Source organism: Corapipo altera, unplaced genomic scaffold (genome assembly GCF_003945725.1).
Source record: "Corapipo altera isolate COAL_440 unplaced genomic scaffold, ASM394572v1 78, whole genome shotgun sequence".
In the NCBI taxonomy this organism is placed as follows: domain Eukaryota; kingdom Metazoa; phylum Chordata; class Aves; order Passeriformes; family Pipridae; genus Corapipo; species Corapipo altera.
Window position 1 is genome coordinate 4,744,151 of NW_020884904.1, and position 19,889 is coordinate 4,764,039.

Consider the following 19,889-nt stretch of genomic DNA (forward strand, 5'->3'; position numbering starts at 1 on the left):
ATTATTTTATTTTCTATATTTAAGATGGGAGGAAAAAAGGGTATGGAGTAAATTTTAGGCTGAATTTGTTATTATTTTATATGATTCTGAATAGGGAGGAGAATAACTAGTGCTGGCTTTCATGGATCCAAAATGTGTAATTTATCTTAGTGCTGAATAAGAACATACCCACTTCTTTTTCACATTTCAGCAACTCCCAATTTCCAAAAACAATTACTTAGCAAATAAAGAAATCAAATACGTGATTTAAAAGTTGTGTACCGCCCCTTATTGTTAGAAACTTGTATTTTACAGTGTAGATTAAACAATCAGCGGTGATGGAAAAATCTAACCATGTGCTTGTACCTGTCTTTCCTAAGCCATTACTTGTTCTCAAATAGCATAAAAGTACTCTAAAGTCATTTTGTTGAGGTCACTGAATAAGAGTTAGCCAAGTGAATTTTAACCAGTAAATTTAGAGCTGAAGAGTGCTGACCAGATCTCAGAAGTTTGTTGTGAAATATTTTTTAAATGCCTTGGAATATGTTTAACTTTTTGTACTGACTGTTGCTATTAGTATCCTTCGAACCTCAGACAAGGTGTAATCTTGGGAGGTTTCAAGGTGACAAAACTGGGGGGAGGGGGGGGGTTGCATGTGATATTGTCTAGCACAATTTGGGAACTAAATCATACTGTGAGGACATATATTAATTCTTGACACTGAGATCTATTAATATACCTTGAAACCAAGTGAATTATGTGAATCTTCTGTTTCAAGCTGTAGAATTCTGCCATAACTAGGAGGAAATATTTTGCTGTAGGTAGATTAATGTTGAAGGCTTGTCAAGGAAAAGTTTAATGTTGTAAATTTATTCCTCTTTTTGCCAGTACTTGAGCTTCTACACTAAATCCCATTTGTGATCTGAGGAAAAATAGGGATAAAATTTCTTTTGTATTTATCTGTGTTATTAGAATTTCAATGATACAGTCTATTGCCTATTAAAAAGTGCATCCCAGTGAATAATCTTCCAGAGGGTAATTTTTGCTCCCATCAATCTGAGAGCTTTTCTTGTAAAATACAGTAACTGTCAGTGCTTATCAAATAATTTAATTCATGCCCATTGCAGGATAAGTAATTAAGATAACTCAACATTCTGCATTAATAAATAACAGAAATGAGAATAAGATATTTACTAAATACCCTTTCTGAAGATAATGGATAAGACTTGTTATGGATGTTAAGAGGAACTGACAGAGAATGCAGAGAAGGCAGTCTGAACAACAGACCTAAGAAAGAGTCTCAGTGAGAGTACGACATAAATGTGGGTTTGTTTTTGTTTGACTGTTTGAAGTATATTTCAGTACTAAGCCTTCATAACTCCTCTTTGCATCTATAAAATGTCCAGAGTCTGGAGAAGAGGAAGCTCAGAGCAGACCTTATCACTCTCTACAACTACCTGAAAGGAGGCTGTAACAAGGTGGAGTTGGCCTTTTCTCACAGGCAATTAGTGTGGGGACAAGAGGAAATGGCCTCAAGTTGTGCCAGGGAAGGTTCAGGTTGGACATCAGGAAGAATTTCTTCATGGAAAGGGTTGTCAAGCACTGGAATGGACGGCCCAGAGAAGTGGTGGAATTACCATACGTGGAAGTGTTCAAGAGATGACTGGATGTAGCACTTAGTGCATGGTCTAGTTGACAAGGTAGTGTTCAGTCAAAGGTTGAACTTGATGATCTAAATGATTCTATGACTCTATGATCTAACTACTTGCTTGTCAACATGATAATTTATTCAGGGATATGTTAAACAGGGAGAAACATAGTGCTGTTAATTTGAAAGTTCACAGATCATGCGCTTGTCTGCAGAGAACATTCCCTTACTGCATTTGGTTGCCATCAGATGATCCCATCAGCTGTGCTCTGTTGGTGTCTTTCATTGTGTCAGTGGGTCCCCTATAATCTAAAGCAAGGTGTACATATATGATCTATCTGCCCGAACTGTGTAAGAACACTTCAAACACTCTATAAACATAAACCTACATAATTTCACTCATTTTTCTGTTTCCCGTCAAAGTAAAGAAGGAATATGTGGACCTAACTTTAATGTTAAGTGCTGTGCAAGCTCATCAGGGACAGTTTGGCCACGGTTGTCTTAATAGTATTTTTCTTGATCATGTGTTGGCTTTGTGACAAGTTCAGAGAAAAGTGGCAAAAAAGAATTCTGTATAGAGCTTACTGCATGCACAGGTTCAAGTCTTGAAGGGAAACACACATTCAGACAAGAGCTCAAATGAGGTTGTGGTGTAGTAGCAGTAAGCATTTGCTTATCAGAGCTAGCTTATTTTTGGATGAATATTTAACTTGAGATGTCTGTCCAAAAAAACTTTGTTTGACCAAAATCAATTTAACAGAAACATTAAAGGAGAACGAAGTGCAAGACTCTTTGTTGGCCAACAAACTTGGATGCTGAACTCATTTGTTTTTGATAAACTGAAACTTCTTATAAATGCCACCAAGTTTTGGTTATTTTTGAAAATAAGCTGAGTAAGTTAGTCACAGCCAAGAAAAGAGAACTGGTAACACATCTTTAACTGCAAAAGTATTTCCTAGAGTACTTCTAACCTATACCTATTGCTTTTTCCATAGGTTGATGGGATACTGTGCCTGGCTGACATTCTCACTGATAACAGCCATTCTGAAGCTACTCATGCTGAAGCAGCAGCAGTAATTGCACAGATCACATCTCCACATCTCACGTTCACTCAGCATCTCAGCAGCTTTCTGGAAAATATGGAAGAAATTGTGACCGCACTTGTCAGTAAGTTCTCTGTGGGACTTCTGAGTCCAGTTAAAATAACAGGTTGGGGTAGGACTCTTTCAATAGAAATATTCCCTAAATAATGTTTACCATACTTCCCTTAACAGATAAAAGAACAATTTAAAATTTTGAATCTGAGCATTCTGCCACTACATAATGTTTTTTACTCCAGCCCACATTTGAATAGAATTTATGCATATTTGTAAAAACAATATCTGTATGAAAATCTGCCATGAGAGCCATAGGAAAGACTCAGCAAAGCATCCTCTTGTCGAATTTTTGTCTGTAAAACAACAGTTTCTGAGAGCTGCTAACATTTATACCTGCTGTATTTTCTACACTTGTTAGAACTCAAACTCACCAGCACATCTGTATTTGTATGATAATTCAGAGGAAAAGTAGATTGTTGTATAATCTATGGGCATTGTTACAAGAAAATAAAAAATCTGTCTTTCTTGTCTAGGCCTCTGATCCATGGTAAAATGAGGCAAAGGTAACAGTAAGATTTTCTTTAACCTGGGTCAGTGAAGACATTTCAGAAAAACAAGATGATATTTCTCATTATTTTCTAAAGAGAGGAATATCTTATTTCTGGCACTCTGTTTCCTCCCTCTCAAATACCAGAAGCTTTTATTCAAGCATTCTCTTCTCTCTGATCTGGAAATTCAGTTTCCCAGAGCTCCATGTCAGAATGTACAGTTTGGGTCATCTAGTTTGATTTCTCATGTATAATAGATCAGTACATTTGGATATTTCTCCACTGAGCCCAGTGGTTACAGTTAAACTGCAGGACTTCAATTTTAATGAATGGTCTTGTGTTTGTTTTTTAATAGAACATAAAAAGAGTATAGTAGTACCAGTATTTGAGGATTCTGCAGTGGCTGGGAATTGTCTGAAATGTAGTTAGGCATTCCTCAGTAGGCCCAAACAGAACTAGTGCTGTAAAAACCAAGGAAACAATTTATTCCTGATGTCCAGCAGCAAACTTATACCCTAAACCTGCGCTGAATCCAGTGGGTGGAATTAACCTGTGCTGAGCTTGGTTCTGCTGTAGCTATACTGCTAGAGGAATCTGACTGATTTATTTAAGATGATTTTCCAGGTTGTTATAGTGTACCACAAACAGGGGACAATCTAAACAACCTGTCTAGAAGGTATTAGCTGGTAGATCATTTCCTCGCTGTTTAAGTTCTACAGGAATTTTAGTAGTATATATTCTGCCCAAGAAATGTGAACATTAAAAATAGAACATGTATAACTTTGCAAGAACCATTTCAGTAATCACACACTAGTTTCCTTGTAATATTTATAACTCAGTAATTGAATTACTGTAATATGTTTAATTTTTAAACCATGAAGAAATCCCATTACTAGGTGATTCACTTCTTAGTTAAAGCACATGTGTGCAAGGAATTAAAAGGTAGCTGTTTCTTCAGCACTTATTGAAGCTGAAAAATATAACAGGATGATTTTTGATTATAGAGAAATAGAGATAGGAAACATGTATATGTACCTTGTTCTAAAGCAGAGGATATACAACAGAATTATTCTCTTATGGATCATTTACTTTTAGGCTTTTGCCTCCTGTTATTAATTTTATTTATTTGTATCTAGGGTTTTTTTTAAGAACACCCAGTGAAATATTCCCTGTAGACTGGTATGCTAGGTAGACCACATCATTCATTAGAGGTTGTAGCAAGGTGGTTGTTGGTCTCTTCTTCCAAGCAACAAGTGATAGATCAAAAGGAAATGGCCTCAAGCTGTGCTAGGGGAGGTTTAGTTTGGATATTAGAAAAAATTACGTAGTGGAAACAGCTGTTAAGTGTTGAAACAGGCTGCCCAGGGAAGTGGTTGAGTTGCCATCCCTGGAGGTATTTAAAAGACGTGTAGATGTGGCACTTGGGGACATGGTTTAGTGGTGAGCTTGGTAGTGCTGGGTTTATAGTGTTAGAGTTGATGATCTTAGAGGTCTTTTCCACCCTAAACAGTTCTATGATATTATATAATTGAAAAAAACTAAGATTTTGTCCTGTTTTGGTTTTCTTCCTTTTTTATCTTGTTTATATGAACTTGATCTTAGCTACTGAGATTACTATTGGAAATTGCAGATGCTTAAATATTGCTTTGAAACACTGCAATGAAAGAATGACTTTTATTCCACTTATTTTCTGCATCCCTAGAACTGTGCCAAGAAGCCTCGTCAGGTGAAGTTTTCTTGCTGGCTTCAGCAGCTCTTGCCAATATTACTTTCTTTGATACCATGGCTTGTGAAATATTGCTCCAGTTAAATGCAATGAAGATTCTTCTAGCAGCATGTTCAGACAAACGCATAGTGGATACTCCATATTCTCGAGATCAGGTGAGGAGTTTCTCAGCAAGCTGCTGTCTGAGCACATTCATGTAAAAATCAACAGGTTTCAGCGCTATCTGTTTTGACACAGCCAAGCTGAAGTTACTTTCGTGTATTCCATTCTTGATTATTTTCAATATATGACTCTGCTTCTGTTGTCTTTTTTTTAATGAGCATTATCAAATATGACAGCTTTAATGTGATTCTACAACAATGAAAAAAAAAAAAGAAGGCACAGTTCCATACTTCTAAGATTCTAGAACGTTTTTTTTTCATCATGAAGATGGTCAAACAGTGACACAGAGGCCCAGAGAGGCTGTGGAATCTGTCTTTGGAGGTATTCAAAACCTGACTGGATGGAGCTTTGAGGCAGGGAAGATATATATGGAGACTGCAGCCTAAATATAAAGTTGTCACTTTAAAGACGAATTAGATCCAAAAGCTGAATAAGGATCTGATTCCCAGCCCATTGACGTCGGTGGGCTTTGGATCAAGTCCTAACTGCCTTGGTAGATGGTTTGCAAATTTTACTGGCAAATACTGCTAATGCACTTTTACCTTTCCCTTTCTTCCTCACAATTTTTTTTTTTTTTAGTAAAGAGACATAGAAAATTAAAGGTCTGTGCTAATGCACAGATGAAGTCAGATGAATCCTTTTGCTCCTCTCAGGTACTGCCATGCAATGGGATGCTGTAGAGGTACTGTTTAACTGGCATCTCAGGGATTAATTTTGTCACAGCAGAGTAACATGTAAGAGGCTTGAGGGTTCCAGGAGTTATTACTAAAGGGTGGAGGCTGCTAGTGAGCTTACTTGAACTATTTCTGTTTATGAAACATTGTGAATATAACTAAATGTTCATAATTCAGGCCTCACAAACCCATCCCCTTCACACCTCCGAAGTAACTGAAAGATGACTTATGGTAGACTTGGGATCTGCATTGCCACAGAAAACTCTATTCACTCTTAAACAGGAGACAGGCCACGGAAATTGAGGCACAGGGGACCTTAGAAATTGATTATTGGTGTTCTAGATGGGTTACTGGGACAGCTTTAGCTTATATTATAGCACTCAGTAGTTTTCCAGCTCAGGAGTGCATATATAAGAAGATGGAATTAGGCCATAATTACCATATTGCTCTTTGGGCAAAGTCAAGCTGTGGTGTTGACACGACTGTGTACTATTATTACATATGTACAATTCTTCATGTTCTTTTTTTTTTATTCCTCCTCCATGCTCTCATAGTTTTGATTTCTGTATTTATTTATGCCCTCATCTTAATTCTGCTGTCAGCTGTGAGTTTGCAGTTTGCTCTCTGGTCTTTTTATGATGAACGCAGACATTGAAAGAAATATGTATGACTTTTTCAGTAACTGGCTATTCCAGGCCTTTTGCAGCTTGCAGGGCATCTCATTAGGTAGAGGAACAGAGAACTGAATGGCCTCCTTCCAAGAACGGAGAAGATTTCATTCCCCATAACCCCTTGCCTTCCTTCTTGGACTGAAAAACTAGATCAGAAAGGGTGCTGTTCTCAGTGCAGCCAGTTTCTGAGCTGGCTCCTTGGCTCCCACAGCAAGAGAGACTGTAAAATCCCACCTTCTTTTACTGCGCACCTGATGTCCAGGTGGAACCTGAGTGCTGCTTATCTTGTCTTTAAGAGCTGCCAGAGTTGCTCATCAAGCAGTTTTGGTAATGCAACAGCCTTAAGAGAAGTCTTCCTTCAAATTCCTAAATAAGTGTGCGTTTTCCTAAACTACTCCCCTTGTTTCAGTGTTGTATTTCAGTGTTGTTGTGGTATGGATGTGGTGTCTGCCAATTTTGACAGTTTTATGGAATATTTTGCCTTTTAATTCACTCTGTGTGTAGTTGCAATCAGGAAAACACACTCAACTGGAGAGAAAAACAACATTACAGTACTATGTTTTAAAAGGGTATTAAAATTACCATTTTGCTTTTTGACTTTAGTTCCGTTTAGGTGCACAGCATAACCAGTAACTTTTCTCAGTGTATGTATTATTATGTCCCAACCAGTAGACATTTACCAAGGAAGAAGTACATTACAGATGAGTAGGTTTGCAAATTTTTTCAATTCAAGTTTTTACTTAGGAATATGCAACCAATGTCAAATATATTTTCAAGGCCTAATGTCCATTCTGAATGATCAAGGCCAGTAAAATAGATTATTTAGAATTAAACTGTACTAAATGTTGAAACAAAATAAGTTTCATAACAAATACAACAAAATATTGCCTAATTACAATAGAATGTTATAAAAGAGCCCCTCAAACTTAAATGCCCTGTTTTTCATATAGAACTTTAATTTTAAATAATGCATTTATCTTATAGAAAACTACCCAGTATTTCTTTATACATTACTACTTTAGCATTATTGCTGATTTAAGAAAATTCTAATTTGCTGAAATAGACTGAAGCACGTTCACTGTAAGCCAAAAATGGGAGAAAGATGGCTGAGGTGCAGGAAAGGAACAGTGAACTCTGTTTTCCCTCCTACCTTTTCATCTCATTTAAAGTTGCAGTATGTCCTTCTGTACAGCCTTTCTAAGGACAACTAGAACTGACTAGTTTTCACCCTCCCTATGGTATAAATTAATAACAGTCTGTTCAGGATTTGGATGTTGGATACATTGTGAGTTGCCTGCAGAAAGTATTTTCATGCTTAAGTACTTTTAAAAGTGTTCTGCCTTTTGGCTTCTGGAAAGCTTTTGTGTGCAAATGATAAACTTTTCCCCTTTACTATTTGAAAATCAACCTCTTTCTTCTTTAATATTCCAAGCAGTGTCAGATTAGGTCAGGTAAGAAATCTAGAACTGAGTGCTGGATTTATTTAAACAAGATTATCATTTTCTATTTTATAGAAGTATGTAACTACTTCTGTGACCAGCAGTATTACCTTGAGATTTCTCAGTTTTGTAACTAAATACGTTGTATAAGAATCACTACAAAGCGGTTATTTCCTGATCCTCTAGTCCCCAGTTTTGGGTCACAATGGAGATAAATCTGCCATGTTCTTTTTCTTTCTGCAAATCCTTATTTTCTGAATAGTAAGGTTTTTTTCTTTGAAAGAGCATCAGAATACTCTTTCAGAAGAGTTCATGCCTAAATTCAGCAGTGTATTGTACACAGTCAGATGTCTTAATGGAGTTTAAGCACTGTCAGAAGAAGGGTTTAGCCAAAACCTTTATCATTCAGAATCTCCTTGACTTTAGCCATTGTCTTAGACTCTACATAGAAAAATATGAAATATTTATGTTTGTGCACAGTATGTTTATGCATAATAAAATTTTTTTCTCTGCATTACCACTTGTCTCTTCAGTGTTGCTAGTATTCTCACCTTACCTGTGAAGTTGTGGAGGTATAGGCTAACACCTTCTCATCTTCTGTTATTCAGGCAGACAAAGAATTAATGTGCAGTGAACACATCAATTTTAAAATGGCTATTCCTAGGTCTAAAGTCAGTAAATCATGTTACAAAAAAGTTTGAGGTGGAGAAAGACTTTTAAGTTGGAAGGAGAAAGCAGAAATGATTGCTGCTTTTTTTCTACTGAATTCTTTCCTGTTTCCTTGGTATTTGGGAGATGGTGCAAGTTCTGAAGCTGAGACCTTCTGTCTCATTTAAGACTTAAAATCCTTAACACCATTCTTCCTCTAGGTTTCTCCTTCTTTTCTTTGTTCTTCCAGGGTCTTTTTCAGGGAATTTGTGATGGTTTTTATTGCCTTTCCCCCTTTTTTTCTCTTATGTGGAGATTGCAGTATCAAAAGGAATGCAGAGACAGATGTTACTTTAACATAAAGGAGTTTTGAATTTTTAAGTGTTGCCAAATGCATGGTGAAAGATTTTGGGGGCAGTGTTTTTAATGAGAATAATATTAACAGATTTTATTTTTTTTTTTTGAAAATCCATGTGTGGATGAAAGAAACTTGCAGTACTACTTCTCAATTTGAGTTTCTTGAATACTGGGGAAATATTTTTACTCCTCACCAACTACTTTTTGTTTCTGCTTGTTATCATGAAGACAGATGGTTGCCTCTGTCTTTTCATAAACATGTGAACAACATAATAATATGAGTAACAGTATTGACTGACATTGTATGGTAAATGTTGTGGATTGTTATGTTTCAGGAGTCCAACATTGACTCTCTTAAACACTATAATTTTTGAGACAAAATGCCTGTTTAGCTACAATTCTGCCTTTCACATTTAGATTCAATCCAGGATAAGACAATGTGCTCCAACTTTCAAAGCAAGAGGTTCAGTTGGAAGAGTGAAAGCTCAGTTGAAGAACTCTGCTATTCTTTGCTAGCTTAGTGTGGTGAGGTTTTCATTCTTTCGTCCTAGTATTGCTACTGCTCTGATTTTGAAGAAGCAATTTAACCTCTGTGCATTTTTGTTTAATCCTCTGCAAAGTTGGGTAGATGTTGCGCTCACTCTGTAAAGTCTCTCCAGAAGGAGAAGACACATGTTATGTCAGCAGAATTCATTGTGGTTTCTGTTTTCTGCCCTTGCCTGTCAGGTTCACAGTACAACCAGGCTGGTGCTGGGTTGTTTACTGCAGAAATTATAAACAAGAGACTTTGCTGTAGGCTGTACCAGCCATAGAGCTGTAAGTTAGAGGTGGGTTTGTACACATTTTCCTGCAGTTTTTTGTCTTTTTGTCTTCAGTCCTTCAGGAATTGAGACAGCAGATTTCAAACAGCCTCTGAGTTTGGCCGATGATTTTTTTTTTTTTCCCCCCAAGCAGAATCACTGGTCCAGGTGACAGTTGTGATTTCAGTCTTGGTTCTGAGCAAGTGAGCTAGTAAACAGTTTTCTACAGATTGCAGTTTCTTTTTTTGTCTTCCTCGACTAGAAAATTGTTACCTTCTAGGACGGCATCAGAAATTACTTCCTGACCACCCTGCTTGAGTTGGTGGAGGTTGAACTGATCCTGAAACGGGAGTAACTAAGTTTCTTACCACATACTCAAACCCTGATTTCAGGGTTTAATTCCAGCTAGACAAGCAAAGTTGTTTCCTACAAAGTTGCTTCTTCAGCTTATCTAGGTAAATTTAATTTCTAACCACAAAAATGGCTCTCAGAAGCAATGGGAATTGTTTTCTATTTTAAGCAATATAATGCCCCAGAGAAAATTTCTGGAGATTTCTTAGTGAAGTTTTTTGTCCCAGTAGATGAAACTATTGAAAGGTTTTCCCTACCTTGTCTTAATGTAAATCCTGCTCTTGACTCACACTATATGTACTGTTTTGCTGTCTCCCTGTGGGGTGGATCTTGAATTGTGACAGTTTGATGGTTTTAATTTACATTCAGAAACGAAGACTCCATTCTACTTCTGAGTAGTTGTTAAATGCCTCTTTGTTTCTGAAGATGGGTATCTGGAGCTTTGCAGACACACTCTGATCTACCCTTATGTCATTTATTTGAATGAATTACAAAATGCTCTTATAATATGTACAGAAATTAATATTACTTAGTGATGAATCAGCCTTAAAGGAGTAATTAGCTAAGAGAATTAGTAATTCTATATTGATCTACTTTACCACTCAATTACATTACTTGCTAATTCTTATTTTGAGTGTGTGTCTTTCTTTTTATGTCAGGACTGTTAATAAAAGCTGACTGAGCAGTGTGCCTTTATTATCAATAAAGGTATATTAGCATCACATCTTCTACCTCTATAGACACCTCCTCCTCTCACAAATGAAGTAAAGGACCCTCACCTGTGGAAGATATTGTCCCTTAACAGGCTTAAATTTATGCTTTCATCTTCCAAATCCTATTGCATCTTTCTGAGTAGTTGGTTTCACAATAATGGGAAACAATTTCAGATCATCTTAAATCTCCCATTAAGGGAAAGTCATCAAAGTTAACAAAGTTATTGTTTCTTATGTTTTCTTTAGGTTTAAATCTCTTTGTTAACTAAGGCATTTGGGATTTACACTCTCAGTATATGTATCTTACTTTATAGCAAAACATTTTCATCTAGTTTTCACTTTTGCAACAAACATTCAGTACCTTTGTACACTGGTTAATGAACATTAGTCACCATTAGTGACTAACATTAACCAGCAATAGTTACTAATATTCGTAATTACATATTTTAGTGAGAGAATTTCCAAGGTGACTATTGTTTGAACAAAACTATTTTAAAGTTCTCAATTAACCCTGGTTTCTCAAATTTAAATAACTTTTTACAAGTGAAATTTCTACAACTCAGTGCAAAGCAGACTACAGAACTGTAGAGGAAGGTTCATCACTCATAAATTCAGTATGTGTGAAAAGTGGAGGGAGTGGAAGGAAACTATGTGGAAATAAAAACAATTTTCAAATTATGAAAATAGATTTTGTTTACTAGAGTAACCAAGATCAGCACTGCCAATTTTATGATAATGGATGATATTGCCACTAGAGAGAGGTATCTGTGTTTACTATCTGTTTACTGATTTTACTATAGAAATAGAGATTTTTCATTAGATTTCAGATTAATTTCCACAGCAAGATGATGCTGTACTGACATTTGAAATGAACGAAATAATTCTATTATTTTTTAGATTTATTTATTAAATAGGGAAATATTCCAAAGACCTAAAGGGACCCTTCCCCCTCAAATATCTCTGCATACTTAACTCACCAACAAACCATTTAAAGGTGAACTTTCAAAGCTTTTTAATTTTAGGTGTGGGGGTTTTTAAGCTCTAAAAGTTAACTGCTTAGTATCTTAGTCTTGTGAAAAATCTTACTAGTCTCAGTGTGACTCTCTGCATGTTAATATTTTGATAAGTTGGTGCCTTTTCAAAAAGTGCGAAGACATGAGCTGGTCTGAGAATTCTTTTCCTGGCATTTTACGTTTTACTGTGTCTCACTACCGCGTGGTTTAGGTGCGTGGTGCACAGCACATGGTAAAAGGCAGGTGTTGAACACAGGATAAACCCTAGAGGGCTGTTCCTTTCCTCTGGTTGTTTTTAGTAGTGTAACTCATGTGACACTGACCTGAATCATTCAGCTTTCATCTGGTGGCAAACCAATGTAATGAACCTTACAGGACTTGAAGGGAGCCTGCAAGAATAATGGAGAGACTTTTTACAAGGGCATCTAGTGAGAGGACAAGGGGAAAAGGTTTTGAACTGAAAGACAGTAGGTTTAGATTAGATATTGAGAAAAAATTCTTTACTGTGAGGGTGGTGAGGCACTGGAACAGGTTGCCCAGAGAAAGTGTGGGTGCCCTAACCCTGGAAATGTTCAAGGCCAGATTGGATGGGGCTTTGAGCAACGTGGTCTAGTGGAAGGTATCCCTGCCTATGGCAAAGGGTTGGAACTAGGTGATCTTTAAGGTCCCTTCCAACCCAGACCATTCCATGCTTCTGTGATGACTATTTGTTGATCAAGTCTATTTTTACGTGGTCTTCATGAGTTGCAGTAATTTTAGGGCTGCCAGTTCACAGAGAAAACTGGAGCCACCAGGTTTATCAGATTCCTACTCTAGAGACATACCTGCAATTTCTGGGGGATCAGGATAACAGAGAATGGAGTGTGGACCAGCCAGGATCAATCTATCGGAGAGCACTGCTAGAATACAGATATTGGAAATGCATGTATCAAGATCTACCTCCAAAGCAGATCTGCCAAGGAAAGATATAGGTTCTGGGGCAGGGAATTAAGTTTGATGGGATCAGTTCTTCCAGCATATGGTTTCTGAGGCAGTCCACTATAATCCTGCATTAGGTTTGGCAATAGAATCTGAGATCAGATGTTGTGTTAAAAAATTCCACATAGGATGAAGCAATTTCTTTTTTCTTCTTTTCTTCTCCTCTAGGAAATCTCTGGCACTATTTGCTCAATAGCACATCTGCAAATACCACAGATCAAGATATCACTAGGGTACTGGAATTTGTGGGTGGCTTCAGCACATTTTTTCTGCATGATAGGATGGCTCTGGAAGATGATCAGGGCTCACGTGTCCTGTCTTTGGGATATGTTCTTTTTTATGCTTTGAGCTGACCATTCATTGTATGGAATCCAGAAAAATTGCAAAAATCATAAATTGTGTCAGGTGCCAGTGCTTTGTAATCTTAGAGTGTAATCTTTTACAGGAACAACTACTCGAAGATTAATGAAATTGATATTAAATATTGCAGTTGAACAGAAGAGATTCCATGTTAAATATTTTCAAGTCTCTCAATTATTTGAAAATTATTCAGTTCTGAGAGAGGTTTTGGTATTTATTTCCCCCAGTAATTTTCAACTGCAAAATTAGGGTTAGGCAGTCGCTTTTATCTGTATCTGTTTGAGTGCTCCATGTTTCACAATAAGGTCTGAACTGGTTTGCTGATTCAACAGGACTTCATAGTTACTTTTGAGAAACTGCCTAAGGCTTTATGAAATTTGGAGCCAGATGATGGGAAAAGAGCATAAGATAAAGACTGCAGTATAAGCCTACACGTCATTAGAAAAAAAAAAAAAAAAAAAATCAACAGCAGGAGAGATGCTACGGGAAAACTTGTGCTCATAGTTTTTGATCAACTCTAAATCCAAAAGAGATGAGACTTCATTAATACCAGTGCTCACAGAAGTGTTACTTTTCAAAGCAAATGAAGTCTGCATTTAAGTTTTTGTTTTACTCTAGAGAGTTCATATTTAGTAGGAAACTTCCTTGAACTTTGGTCTGTATTACAGAGGAGATTTTCATGTAAATTGAATGAATTTTAAAATCGGAAAGTATAGGAGAAGTAGAGCATTTAAAGTCTACTCTTTATTCAGCTTGCCTGCTATATGTTTACGTTATGCTATTTCATGTTACATTGTTTACTTCACAGGAAAATGGAATTTTCTGGGGAAAAACAAATATCTATCCATATGGAGTGAGCTAATCTATGGATTAACTACTTTTTGAGTCCTGCTATGATTTTAAAAGATAATGTAGGTAGAACTTGATGGTTATTAATCATAAGAGTCTTTTATACACCCTTTAGGAGAAGGTTACGTATAAACCCCCTAGGCTAGTTTATAAGCATTGCAAAATGTAGGGGCCACATAATCAACCCAAAGGAAGTATAGGTATAACCTCAAAAAATCTTTGGTGTCAAAAGTTGCACACAAAATATTTTTATGTATGAAAATACTTATTAGAAAAAATAACTTGAAGCAGTGGAATAATTGGCATGTATTCAAATTGTGGTTAATTGAATTCTTCATCTGTGGCTTAGAGAGCCACATGGGGCACAGATTCTGCACAGAGGAAGCAATTTTCATTAACAGGATATAATTTAGAATGAGAAAACATATACACTCTGCCTGAAACACAGTTAATAATTAATATGGAATAAATACATAGACATATACTGTTACCATATTTCTACCTGTCACTCTGTACAGTTTCGGCAACTCATTTGCATCCTAAGTAAGTATATTTATTCAGAGAGATGACACTGTAACACTACCTTCAAAAGTGGAAGACCTTCATGTCACAGCATCGGAAATGAGTCATCCTTGTTTTTAAAATGGCAAAGTGAGATCAGAATGGTGATTTGATCTCATGCCTACTTGCATCTAAGAAGTTTGATTGTTTGTGAGCTGACACTGTGCTGTTAAAAAGCTGATAAACATTTCCAAAATTGACTGGTGTTTCTGAGGCTGATCAGTTTTTCTGAACTGGATTAGAGAAAACTAAAACTTTTTAGGAAAGAATATTATTTCTATTTTGTATTCTAGTGATCTATAGCATTTATTACTTGGTGTCTCAAATACGCTGCTAATATTGAGATGTATGTATTGTTTGCATCTAAAAAGCAAGCTATTTGAAGCATAAAGTAAAAAAGAACATTTATCAGGATCCGTGAAGGGAATGGGTGACTGAAAGCCAACAGCACTTCATGGTCAATGACTAGCTGCATCACTTAAAGTTGAGTTACACCTAATCTTGAAAACAGTTAAAACGATTTTGGATAAGAAATTCTGTTAATCAAGATCTCAAAATGTGCTTCTGTTGGTACAAAACCTAGCTGTTGTCTTAACTGAGGAAAGGTATAAACAAATTTTTAATCCAGCTCTTTTTGGGACAGTGCTTTGACATGCCCACAGCTCGTGACTTCAATGAAACTGAAAAGTGTTCCTTAAATACTCACTTGACTCAAGGCTCAAAACTACAAATCTCTTGTGAGGATTTCTCAGTATTTCAGCTGAACCCTGAACCAGAAAAGGGGCAATAACAGCACTATGGAATGTGTGATGTGTACTGGTTCTTTGCTTTCACTGTGAGCTCTGCCTGAGCTGAAATGGGACTACGGGACTGGTTCCTGAGGGTAGGCAGCTCCTGGCTGAACTAGGACTCTAGTTGGTGGGTTTTTTTCTGTTAGTTGAGTTTTGTAAATTTTTATCCTCCTCTTTCTACCAATTTGATCACTGAACAAACCTGCTGCACATATCTCTCTAAGACAGATTTTGTGCACGAGTATAAAACTGTGATAAAAGGAGATCTCACTTTTCTTGTTGTCTGGCTTTCAGTTGGCAGCCATAAGTAAGATAAAGACCCCCGAGAAATCACAGAGGTGGGAACAGGCTGTCCAGCTGCAAGAATGCTTTTTAGTTTTATTGGGTTTGACATATTTCTGTCATACTAATTTTATAAGCAATAGTGTTTGTTATTTAATATTATTGAATTGTAGGGCTAGACTTCATACTTCCTTCTCTTTTTAACAACAGGTGGTAACAATATTGGCAAACATGTCTGTGTTGGACCAGTGTGCTTCAGAAATCATTCAAGGAAATGGTATGTATTTTAGCTGAATTTTATTTTTTATTTATTTCAGGAGAATGTGGATAGATGGGAAAGTTAAGTAAAGGAGAAAAGCTTCACTAATAAAACTTCATTTTGCATCTTATCTCTTGCACATTGCTGCAGGGTGCAAAATGAGTCCTGGGGATGGTTCTTTGCAAATGATATAAATAAAATATAATAACACTGTTTTAGAAAACTTTGCATTCATGACCACATTGCTGTTGTTCTCTGTGTGTGGCTTACTCATAGATGCAAAACAAAGTAGAAAAAAGTAGAAAAAAGTGTTTCAACAGCCTTTATTCTGGTAATTACATTGTATAAGGTGGCAATTATTACGTGTCGAAAGACATCACCTGACACTGAGCCATGCATACCTGCATTTTGTGTCCCTTTTTTTCACAGGCATTAAGAGGTATTACAAATTTTGAAGTTTCATGTTTTTATTACTATACAGCAGTTGCCAGGGTTTTTTTTCCCTAATATCTTTAAATATCATATTATACAAAATTCATTATGTTTAAAAAACCCTGTGTGTTATAGACCCACTAGAAGTCTTAGAAGTTACTAAATCTATGAATAAGAATAAATGCCTTATTAATACATCTACCAGCAAATTCATGGCCAAGCAATATAGTAAGACAGCTCTTTTTTTTTGGGGGGGGAGGGGAGATATTACAGTGAAGCTTCCCATATATTGCTTTTTCTGACCTAGGAATATCCCCTCCTTACTTTTAAAATTAACATTTACATAGGAATGGTTTTAGCTTGGATTCATTTGCATCTCGGACATGTCTGATTGTAGGTGGGAGAAGGTATTTCAGAAATTATATCCATAGAAGCAGGTCCTCAAAGAGAACTGGCCAATTCCAGTGTCATATTGGATTTAGATGTCTTGCATTTTAATAGAAAATTTGGGCTCTGTGCATACAAATATGACTGGCAAGGATCAGGTACTATGCAATCCATGTGTGCCCAGAGGTAAGTGTGCATTTGATGTCCTTGTAGAAGTAGAGAGGTGTCACAGTTTCAGAACAAATGACAACGTGGAGGTTGAATGAATCTGGATACTGAAGCAATTCAATCAACAGATACATGCAATTTTACAAATAACGTAAAATTTCCATGTCCCATGTAGAAGCCAATGCAGTGAAGGGGAGAAGCAAGGCAGGTTAGCATGATCATTTCTCATGTGACCTCCTTGTTTCATGGGGAGGATGGGGCAATCGCAGAGAGAGGTTGCTCAGGTCCATTTGGTGATTCCTGCCATGCTCCTGGTCCAAGCTTGTTGTGTTCCTGGAACTTGGAGAGGCGCTCCTGGACTTCTTGATGCAGACATATGTGGCTTCCCCTACCCAGAGTCTTTTCTAGAAACTCTTGGGAAGACCCTGACATTTCCCAGGACCCAGGTGTCTGTAATTATAGATTTGAGTAGAAAAAACCATTTTGGCGATTTGTCTGTTTGACTTGGGCTGATCTTCTGTCGTCAATTCTTACAGTCCAGATATGCCCTGGAAGTTTTCACACTCATTTATGAGTAACAGATTGGTTTTGTAGTTAGGCTATCTATTTCCTTGAGCACATCAAAACCTCTTCTGTTATTTGGGACAGGTGTTTGATCGTATTTCATCTGCTTTTACTTCAGCAGAAACTTGATTGAAGTTCACGAAATTATACTAAGAGCTATGCCAACTAAGCCTAACGCATGCCAGATACTAGAGTGGGTGGACATGTACATGCAGATTGTCAAGGACAATGGGACAAAGTTTGTGTATACATTCCATAATGGAAGTTCACAAGAAGAATTTTCCCACTGGCTTTTGAGAAGGGCTGGCACTCAGCTTGTGTGTACAGGTATCTTGTGTCTGCCCAATGTTGTAATACTCAGATGCTGGTCAGTGGTCAGATTCACAAACCAAGCAGGGGTTTTGAATGCTAGAGAGTTTGGATACTTTCTTAAAGTATTCTCTGACTTTTTAAGTATGTCAGTTGATTATTATCTAGATGTATGATTCTCATGCTAATTCTCTGAATTATTTATGCAAACGTTACAACAGTTAAAATCCTCTGATGCTACCTGAAGTAATCTGAATGCCTAATAGCGTATGGAGTCTAATAGTACATAATTGTCTTTACACTTAAAATAATCTAGAAAATAGAAATCAGTACAGTCTCAAGTATTTTTGTGGAACTACAATAAGAATATCAACTCCTACAGGAAATAATAGGTTAATGAAGTCATTTCGACATGGAAAACATTGTCTCTTCTGAAGTAAAGAGTCAGTCACACAGTAAGCTTCAAGAGACAGAATCTCATAGTTTCCTTCGCTAAAGGATTCCCCATTCTAAAGTACACTTAAACCTTTTGATAAGAAAACTTTTAAAGACTTATTTAAAAACACATAAACTGAAAAAAAATTTAATTCAGAGTGAAACTTCATGTAGAGATCTGAAATACATCACTACAGGTTTTAGATAGTGATTACCTTCAGGTCAGTTTGGAAGAGAAATAAAGAAATGCAATTAATTTGACTGAAATAAATTCATGAAAACTAAAATGCCAACTTGTAGGGGAGTCAGAAGGTTGGAGAAGGGAAGAGATAGTGCATTTTCTAGTTCCAGAAATTCTGTAGCTTCCCAGTGAAGACAAACTTATGCACAGATCAGATGTGCCTGAATGCTGATGTCCAAACTGCTGTCCACATTTATGCATTCTTCACGACTTATTTGGGCAAGTCATTGGTCTGTATTTACCTTGCTTGCTTTTTCCCTTTACTTTTTTTGCAACAATTTTTTTTTTTTTTTTTTTTTTTTTTTTTGGAGAGAGGATAACAATGTCTCTTTAAATTCTTTTAGGTATTCAACTTTTAATGGAAATGCTCTTTGAAAAATCATCTTCAGGAAGTTCAGCAGAAGTTGCTGCTTGCAAGCGAGTCCAACAGAAATCTGCAGTTACACTGGCACGACTCAGCCGGGATCCTGAAGTGGCAGATGCAGCTGTAAAACTCAGCTGTAAGGATGTATCTCTAGCTTAATATCACACTGACAAAGAGGGAGGAACTGCCAGTCAAGGAGAAACTCTTTTAAATTTGTAGCCTCGCTTGGTATACTTTATGGAATATATTCCCTGTAGAGTCTGTCCAGAGAATGACTGAGGAGGTTGAGCTAAATGAACCTTTGGCTCATTTCCCAGAGGAACCTGAGGTGCAGTATCCACTCAACGTGGAGCTGTGTCTTACTGTGCCAACTGGCACTGCTGCCTCCTCCATTCCTTTATGTAAACCCTTGTGCAGGATCTATCAGTGGAATGAATCCAATGGGAGGGAGCAGGTTCTTTGAGTTGGAGTTTTTAAGGGTGTAGGGGAGGACTGATAGGGAAGAAATGGAGGTCACAATTTCTGCTCTGAAAGAGCAACAGCAAATAAACCCAATTTATTTGTTTATGCTTTACAACTATTAATTATGACTGCTCTGATCTGCATAACTCCATGAAAAGTCCCTTAAGTATTTGCGTATCATCTTTACATTAGAGATCATGTCTACTAAGAAAGATAAATATTACATATCTCAAAAGAAGTTGTTTTTCTAAATTATTTCTCCTGACACTCTTTTGTGCACTCAGGTATTCCTCGCCTAATTAAACTTTGCAGGTCACCAACCGAAAGAAATAACAGCGATTCTGTTCTAGTGGCATGTCTGGTATGTACATTTTAGTCTTTCTTTCAAGCTTATAATGGAAAATTAAGAAAACCCCCATCCCTTTAGATTTCAAAATGCATAAGTATTGCAGGAATGTTTCAAATTCATGCCAGGGTCTCCTGCTTTTCCCCTTAAGCATAATCCTGTACACTGTCAATTATTTATCCTCTAATTGAAGATTTAAGCACTAAAGGAAAAATGGCTTCATCTTTACATTTTTGAGCACCAAAAATTTTCACTGAAACACTTCAGAATTTAAA

The 19,889-nt window shown here is 36.8% G+C and overlaps 1 protein-coding gene across 4 annotated transcripts in view; it reads left to right on the top strand.

The window, feature by feature from the left end:
* Positions 1-19,889, top strand: part of INSC (INSC, spindle orientation adaptor protein) — a 135,716-nt gene that overhangs the window by 111,167 nt on the left and 4,660 nt on the right. For all 4 annotated transcript variants that reach the window (XR_003528942.1, XM_027651398.1, XM_027651399.1 and 1 more), the window contains exons 8-12: positions 2,623-2,794; positions 4,975-5,153; positions 15,858-15,924; positions 18,787-18,942; positions 19,553-19,629. Coding sequence is in view for 3 of the 4 variants with exons in the window: in XM_027651398.1 (XP_027507199.1) it covers positions 2,623-2,794; positions 4,975-5,153; positions 15,858-15,924; positions 18,787-18,942; positions 19,553-19,629 (651 nt within the window). In the remaining variant the exon portion in view is untranslated. The remainder of the gene's footprint in view (positions 1-2,622; positions 2,795-4,974; positions 5,154-15,857; positions 15,925-18,786; positions 18,943-19,552; positions 19,630-19,889) is intronic.